Source organism: Octopus bimaculoides, chromosome 9, assembly GCF_001194135.2.
Source record: "Octopus bimaculoides isolate UCB-OBI-ISO-001 chromosome 9, ASM119413v2, whole genome shotgun sequence".
Classification (NCBI taxonomy): Eukaryota; Metazoa; Mollusca; class Cephalopoda; order Octopoda; family Octopodidae; genus Octopus; species Octopus bimaculoides.
Genome location: NC_068989.1, coordinates 74,667,060 through 74,675,847, shown reverse-complemented (window position 1 = coordinate 74,675,847; position 8,788 = coordinate 74,667,060). Strand labels below are relative to the sequence as shown.

Sequence of the window (8,788 nt, the reverse complement as noted above, 5' to 3'; positions counted from 1 at the left end):
TATTCATTGGAATGTGTATAATCATCTTCCCTTCTAGTGTTGTCGGAACAATTCAACCCCATAGGAATTATTAAATACATCTTTCTAAAGTTAAGGATTGACCAAACTTTCTTTAGTTATACTAGCATAGACAACATTTCATTATTGTTGACTTCGAATGCGATTGTAACGAAAATATAACTTTTAGTACATTTTAGACATTAAGAATTATATGTTCCTATATACATACATGCACAAACATACATACACGAGTGCTCGTGCAATGCATAATGTACATTCGATTGCATTCAAGTAACTAAATTTGTGAGAAACCAACATTTTGTTACAAAGTTGTATGTTACAGATAATTTAACATGTATTTCATAAAACAAATACATATTCATTCACTCACACACATGCACACACACACATACGCTCACACACACACTTACACAAACGCCCACACACCTAAATGTGTATATACTTACACACACACACATATGTATATATGTGTTTGTGTGTTTGTGTGATCGAATGTGACAGTATATAGGAAAATAATTACTAATGAAAAAATAAAACTTTTGAATCATTACCTTAAAGATGTTTAATAATCCTGATATTTTAGTTAGAATAACTCTTCCCAAATGTACACGAAGACAAAATAAGGAGAGAAAATAATTTTCAGCTTAAGTTAGCCTCGTGGCGTTGTGTGAATAAATTTCAAAGATAGCGTGTTGAGTTGTAAAATTGTATAAACTTGGGTTATACAATTCATTTCCAAGTTACTTATGCGACTTTGATGCTGATATCAATGTCCATTTTCCCGTGGCTGTATGTGTTGCAGAGATTTTTGAAGGATATGCCCATGTGGGGAGATGTTTTTGTATTAGGATATAAAAGCTCCTGAACCATACGACCGGTATAGCAGATATTGCATTTAGTGAAATGGATCTCGCATGCGTGTATTGCGAATGGTGAAATTGGCCGCCATGTTTAAGTCTCTGTGTTCGAAAAATGTCCTTTCGTTAGTAATTTCAACAGGAGAGTTTCTGATTAAGTAAGCCAGTTTTATATCTACCCATTTACTGCTGATAGCCTTGTAGATTTAAAAATCAATTTCCAAATTATCAGAAGAGTCAAAATCATAACAAGTTAAAATAAGGAATCAGTTACATTTTGAACGGTAAAATCTTGGGGAGAATTTGTGGCAGATGCTGACTTTTTGTGTTAATGAAATCAGCCAATCAGTGTTGTTTAGATAATTCTACTATTAATAATACTGATTAAACTTTTTTCTTTTTAAATCAAAATGATTTGTTTACTCCTCAGATTTCAAATATTTCATTTTATGGCTTTGGTAACCACCGTTATCTCTATGTTATGGCATTTTTCCAGATTCTTTTTGACAAAGGAGGTATTTGTATAAATGTGTTATTTAATTCGAAAGTGTAGGGTACGGGTAGTGCTACCAATGTAAAATCTCCATATTTATGAGAAATATAATACGAAGGCAAATAAACACATGTGCACATTGCTGATGGGTTAGTAGGCTAACTTACAAATGTTGCTGCTGTGTTGGAGACGTTTACTAGAGAGTTGATAGGAAGTCACTGTAGAGAGCTGATAGGAAGTGATTGTAGGACGTCTGAAGAACTATGTTATGATATTGGTTTCAAATTTTGGCTCAAGGCCAGCAATTTCAGGAGCGGTGCAAGTCAATTACATCGACCCCAGTGTTCAACTGGTACTTATTTTATCGACTCAGAAAGGATGAAAGGTAAAGCTGACCTCGGCAGAGTTTGAACTCAAAACGTAAACACAGACAAAATGCCGTTAAGCATTTTGCCTGGCGTGCCCACGATTCTTCCAGCTGGCTGCTTAAAATGTCTGACTCATACTATAACATACAAGAAGGCGGTTAACCAGTAGAATCGTTAGCACATCGAGCAAAAACAGCTGCATTTCGTTAGTCTTTACATTTTGGGCTCAAATGCTGCCGGGGTCGACTTTGCCTTTCATTCCCTTGGAGGACGATAAAATAATTATCAGTTAAACACAGGGGTCGATGCAATCTATCTAACTTCTCTCCCGAAATTGCCAGCCTTGTGCCAACATTTGAAACCAATAATATAACATACACGAAGATGGTGAGCCGGCAGAGTATTTTCAATATTGCCTCACGATTCGCTAGAATATCGCACACGTGATCAACAAAATCCGACCAATCTTTATTTAAAAAATTAATTGAAATAAAAGACAGCGTGTTTCAACAAAAATATTTCAACAAAAATCCGATCAATCTTTATTTTAAAAATTAACTGAAATAAAAGACAGCGTGTTTCAACTAAAATATTTCAACAAAAATATTTCTCCCCTGAAAATTGCTAGCCTTGTTCTAAACCAATATTATCTAGACGCTCTCTAGTAAAAGATGTTGGGGAGACGTTGAATGTTACCATGCATTGGAAGTTTTAGTTTTGCCAGTTTTATCATATGTAATCAATATTAGACCTGGGAAGTACTGGGGATTTGTAGTGCAGAAATAAACCCTTGCAGGCAGTTTTCTGCTAAACATTGATTTTGAAGATCACCTTCTCTGTGATTTGAACTGAAAATGGAGCAGAGTGAGATGGGGGAGAGATAAAGAGAAGGAGGGAATAACAGAGCGAGAAGGAACGAGACAGAAAAAGAGAGATAAAGAGATTTGATGTGTCGTCAGGATATACTATTTCGAAATTTATGTGTTCACCCCTTATTGTTGGATATATTGCATATATTAATTGCCTCTTCACAAGGAAAGCTCAGCACCAGAATGTGATATAGGTATTTGGAAAAAGTGCGGGAATAATGGATGTTAGCGCATTGCTTTCTAGCTTGTCCATATTTAATGACAGGTAAACTTGATAGGTTGGGCCCATCCGTGTGGTGTGTGTGTGTGTGTGTGTGTGTGTGTGTGTGTGTGTGTGTGTTGTGTGTATGTGTGTGTTGTGTGTGTGTGTGTGTGTGTGTATGTATGTATGTGCATGTGTGTAAATATGAATGTGATCAACTGTTTGAATACAGGTGTACCTGCTTTGCATTTAGCTTTCAAGCAATGCATTTACATGATTACGACGGTAAGCGATTTGTGGACTAGATTTTACCATAGACTGAATATTAATTTAAACCCGTAAAGTTGTTTAGGATACGTTTATAAATAACACTATATATGTACATTAGTCAACTGCGTTTTGTTAGAACTGATAGATATGTCAGTATGTTTGCATTCCTTTTTGTAATATCTTTGGTAGCATTTAAGACGAAAATGACGTCTTACAATTTTCGTTGACAAAAAGAATATGCTAATTATTAACCCAGTAAAGGAATTTAAAATACAGGATATAAGAAAAACTACACCGATTTCATTCAATTTTGGAAAGAAGCTAAATATCCATGTTAAGCCCATTAAAAGGCTTAGCTTAAAATAAACCTTAAATTTCGTCTTATTCTTTACTTCCAGATATTTAGAGGAGTTTTTACTTGCTAAATAGAGACCTCTGGCAGTGAGTATGAAAGAACATATATTAAGTAACAAAATTATTATTACGGGCGCTGCAAAGAGCCACAATCGAGATTTTATATTTGTAATCCAACAAAAAAATCCTTTTCCATATTCTGGAGAAAGTCCATGGTTCCCGGGTGCATATTGAAATATGAGTGACACTGTCACAATTATAAGGGGACATATCCAAGCATATAAAGAATAGTAGACAAGTCTCTTTGTATCTTTTTCTGTACTTCGAAGCGGTGTAAATCCTGAAAAAGTGTACCAGGCATCAAATGACATGACATTCATCCAGAAGAAAGCCGCCAGGAAAAAATAATGCATCATAATAGCTATTGTTGAACACAAGGAACTTGATGTAACTTGTGGTGAGATAAGTAGCAGGAGTTCTGCTGTAAACAATGATACTAAAAGACTAATGAGAAGTTTACCTGGTAATGTAAGGAGATCAGGTATACAAAAATAAACTATGATAGTGATGAATAGAGCAGGAATAGAAGTCACTAATCCTACTAATGTGATATAGCTTGCAAAAGTATAATATTTTCCCATCACCTCTGTTCTGTTATTTACACAAATACTTATGCCTTGTGGATCTTGAATGAATGCTGATTGGTTGAGCAGAATGTGGGAAGCATTTAGATAAAGATACCCATCACTGGTGATGTAATATTCAGATTTTTCCAGTCTTTTAGCTGTACAATTTAATATAGAATTATAGTAAACTTGCCGACATTGTTTCATTTTTTCATCGTAAATAAATCCTTGTGAACAAGAGGGTAGCTTTTTCGAATAAAGTTTATGTTGCCCATTATTTGAAACTTCAAAATTATTATTATTATAGTTAAATATTATTGTTAGAGGATATTGTTGTCTGGGCGTTCCATATGAAATATTTCCATAGATAGATGCATTACAGAGAATATCGTTAATATGAATACCGTTGCAGATGGCGCAGTGAGTGTTCCTAAAAGTAGTTCCATTTGATTCCACAATAGCCATTGGCCCAAACATACACGAAGAAACTAAAGAAGTATTGGTAACGTTTGGAGGACATTTTGCAACGTAATGAATACATTGGTATTTGTAATCTGTATAGTCTGATGGCGCTTCAAACAATACTTGACAGTGATTCTGTATCTGTCTGTCAGGGAAGAGAGAGAAATCTATATCCATCACCTGATTACATTTGTAGTGAACTGTCCATAATATGTATTCCTCTCCGTTACACAGAGCACAGAACAAATTCCTGTAAAGTCTTTTAGTTTGTTTTCCAAAAGCAGGTATGTTGTATAATTGATCATTCTCATCTGGTGCTTCACAGTAGGTAATGTGTTCTGTAAATGAATGGTCGCTTGGACAGCGGTCAAACATGAAATAACTGTTAGCATCAATTTTCCTGCAACTGTAATCTGTTGACAATGTTCTTTGGTTTATAATAGTTTGATTTACCGAATGTGAGCAACATTCATTATACAGGTAACAATAATTGTTACACGAACAACTGATACACATTGTTGGATTACATTCGGGATTGTTTGTAAAACAACTTGACTGTTGAATAACTTCGTCGCCAAGAGCTATCAGAAAAATGATTAGTAGATTCTTGGAGTACTGGAACATTTTGAATTCCGGTGTGAGAACTTTGTCCTTGAGTTAGTGTTTTTATATTTTCGATAATAAAATATTGTTTCTTAAATAGGTAGACAGTTTTTCCCTTGAAGCAATCAACTGTTGTATATCTGAAAATAAAGAAGGTATATATTAAGATAATATTTAGAAAATACCATGATGCAGAACATAACCAGTATATTAATATTGATAATACAATATCCTAACCCAAAGCAGCTTCAAATAATCATTCTCAAAAATATTGCTTTTTTGTTTCTAATATGACCTTTGCAAAGGTAAGAAAGGTAAGTCAGAAAAATGTCATGTAATTGGTAATTGGAAATTATCGAATTCCATAAGTTTTGTAAAGGTAACAGTAACGTATATGCAAAATGGAGACCATAAGATTAAAATGACATGGGATTATCATGTGTCTATCTCTTGCTCTACAAATTAAGATATTAAATGCTTATATAACATTTTCATTAATAAAGAGCTCAGAGCATTAAAGACAAATACTAAATTTGAAATGGCATTTAGCTGCATTTAGTTTGGTTGGCTATTGATATTCTAATACCATACATAATGACAACTGTATTGGCAGTAGCATTAAACAAATATAACTCAATATGTAAACATGTAAACACACACACACACACACACACACACACACACACATATATATATATATATGTATATATATATATATATATATTTACTTTATGCATGGATTAAAATTTTTTAGAACTTCTGACATCTCTTCTCTATCTTTAATAGTTTATTGAGTTTATATACCTCGACTATGTTCTTGCCCCCTAGCAGCTTCCATCCCACATCCACAGCATAAACCATGCTCTTCGTCTCTTTAACTCATTCTCCTTCCCTTCTGGCTCCTCTAAATTTCTTTCCACTCTTGATATCAAAACTTTATATGCAGTGATCCCAGACAACGAAGGACTACCTACACTGAAATACTTTCTAGACCTTCGACCTGACCCCCAATCTGGCACCTTCACAATTCTTCGTCTGACCTATCAGCAAATTCTATCAGTAAATTCTGACTGATATGGTAGACCAGGTTCTCCAGCTTGTTTATAGTACTTTGTTTAGGAGATAGAAATATCTGAAGAAAAAAACCTGAGATGTGTTGTTCTTGGTATTGTGACACATATATGCACCATATACCTGCTATCATCACTTCCAGAATATGTGGCTCTTTCTACACAAGATTTCAACGGTAAAATCAAATCATGTGTGGGTTTTATTCATTCAGTACTGCGCAGTCCCAACTTGCAAAAACAAAAAGGCCTCTGGCGAGTGAGTGAAAGCAGCAGGGAGAGGTAAAGAGGTAAAGGAGAATACTGGAAGACTCTTGTTAGATCTCTACGCAGTTGGTGACCATTGGGTTATGGCCATTCCAGCACAGAACTTGTGAGTAACTTCGCTGTCCGTTTCCTCCAGTGGTAACAGAGTAGCTCTATGTAGACACAGCACAACTTTTCCTAACAGAGAGAGGGGGTGATAAAAGGAACCCTAAACATTGCGTACTCACCTTAAACATGACAACTCCCTGCAGCTGTCTGCTTATTCAGTAACGCAGTCGAAACATGAGGAAATCTAAGGATATTAACCTTGGTTATTGGAATACGACAGTCACCCAGCACCAGAACGAAAAATAGCACTGGTTGCCCTTGAACTAAAGGAATGCAATATTGACATAGCTGCACTCGGTAAAACTCGTTTTGCAGGACAGGATCATCATAATTGGAAGTTGAATACGTAATTTTCCAGGTGTGGAAGAAATGAGGACGAGCTTCGCTGCTCTGGTGTTGGTTTTGCCATCAAGACAGAAATAGTCAGATTCCTTCTTCTTCTACCCAAAGGTATTTCTGATCGTATTATGACACTAACGTTGGAATTTGATCATAAGACTGGTTCACAATTTCCCTGACATTCCTATACAGGTTGATGGGAAAAAGCTAAATTATGTGAACTGCATATCTTGGTAGTAAAGTAAATTCGAGTGCTTCCGTTGATGATAAAATCACCAACCGTGTTGCAAAGGCAACCAGCGCATTTGGAAAATTCCGTCATCGCCTATGGAATGAAAGGGGGATTAAACTTGACACCAAAATACAGGTCTATAAAGCTGCCATTTTTACTATTCTCTTGTATGGTTCAGAATCGTGGATACCCTATTGATGACACATTAGCCAACTCGACATCTTCCACAAGGGCTGTTTCAGTCTGCGGTTATTCACTAAATGACAGAGTTTCGAATGCCGACCTGTTCAGCAAGTATAAGATTGGTGGAGTCGAGAGTTTCCTTATGCAGTCGCAATTGCACTGGGCTGGCCATGTCATCAGAATGAATGACGAAAAAATACCCAAAGTCCACATGTATAGCCAGCCAGATAGCGGAATGTTGGTCGACCATGGCTCAGATATAGGGACAAACTGAAGAGTAATCTCTCAGCAGTGATGATAGCTCACAACAATTTTATGCGAACAGCCTCGGAGCGAACAAAATGGAGATCGTTGTGTCAAAATGGTATAAGAAACTTTGTTGCAACCGGCATTAACAGACTTAGGGTTGCAAGGCAAAGAAGAAAAGCACTGCAAATATACCACCTGAACTCACTTGTAATCTCAAACTTGCAGCATCTGTATATATATATGTAACAGGCAGATGAGTAATAAACGAAGTTTAGTTTTAGAATAGCTTTATGACATATTTCAACTTCTAAAGGCAAATTCACTGCAGTTACCATGGAGAAAGTTCTCCCTTAAGAAAAAGGTGCAGAAGCATCATATCTGCTCAGTATTCCCCCTTATTGAACTCCCACACACATTGCTGGTTTTTTAACCTCCCTCGGTAGGAGATATGGAAGAGAAATAACCAGAGTAGATTCTAAAGTCTAAGCTTCATCTTCTAACAAACAGCATCAGTGACTGAGTTGCGCTCGCGTACAACCTGCTCGGAGTAAATACAATGAGATACTCGCTATAAAATGATGAATAAACGAACTTTAGGCTCGTTAAAATATGTTTCTAACAGAATCTCAGTTGAAGATGACAGATTTCCTCTTCTTTGGCCTGTGCGATTCGCACAAATGAGTCTGATGTTCGACCTTGTATCCATGTGTGGTATTTTTATTTGGTGAATCTTTATAATACTATTGCAACAAAGCGTCTGCAATCCTTCATGTATGTTCATTGATGGGTAAGATACTCTAAGACGAAGTTGTATTAAATAATTATCTAAACCTAGCGGGGTGTTTTGCCTTGTAAAAGTATTTGTAGCATGCTCCTTCAATACAAGGAGTATACTGTGTGTAGTATTAATAATGAGGTTTGCTGCTTTGTTATGTATAGTACGACTCTGTGAATCTGTGAATTCCTGTTACCGACGTTAGCATGTCTAAAAGTGATTTTTTTTCTTTAATAGTTGATCTCTGTCGTTTTTGTAGCTTAGTTACTCTGCCGAATATGTTTCGGTTCTTATAGCGTTTTTTTTCTCAACTTGTTTCCTGAATTATTTGTGTGTGTTGGAATTTTGTGAGTGTTTAAATTTTTTTATGTGTTGCTTTTTCGAGTTGGTGTTGATTGGTATTTTGGCGGTATTTGTGTGTGTGTGTATGCGTGTTCTCATAT

At 35.8% G+C, this 8,788-nt stretch overlaps 2 protein-coding genes across 2 annotated transcripts in view; both read right to left on the bottom strand.

Moving 5' to 3' along the window:
- Positions 1-2,172, bottom strand: part of LOC106872518 (uncharacterized) — a 22,243-nt gene extending 20,071 nt beyond the window's left edge. The window contains exon 1 of the mRNA XM_014919539.2: positions 573-2,172. The gene's annotated coding sequence lies outside the window, so the exon portion shown is untranslated. The remainder of the gene's footprint in view (positions 1-572) is intronic.
- An 85-nt stretch (positions 2,173-2,257) lies between these two features.
- LOC106872519 (G-protein coupled receptor Mth) overlaps positions 2,258-8,788 on the bottom strand; it is an 11,013-nt gene continuing 4,482 nt past the window's right edge. Inside the window, exon 2 of the mRNA XM_014919540.2 lies at positions 2,258-5,265. Within this exon, the coding sequence (XP_014775026.1) occupies positions 3,182-5,146 (1,965 nt within the window). The 5' untranslated portion in view covers positions 5,147-5,265 and the 3' untranslated portion in view covers positions 2,258-3,181. The remainder of the gene's footprint in view (positions 5,266-8,788) is intronic.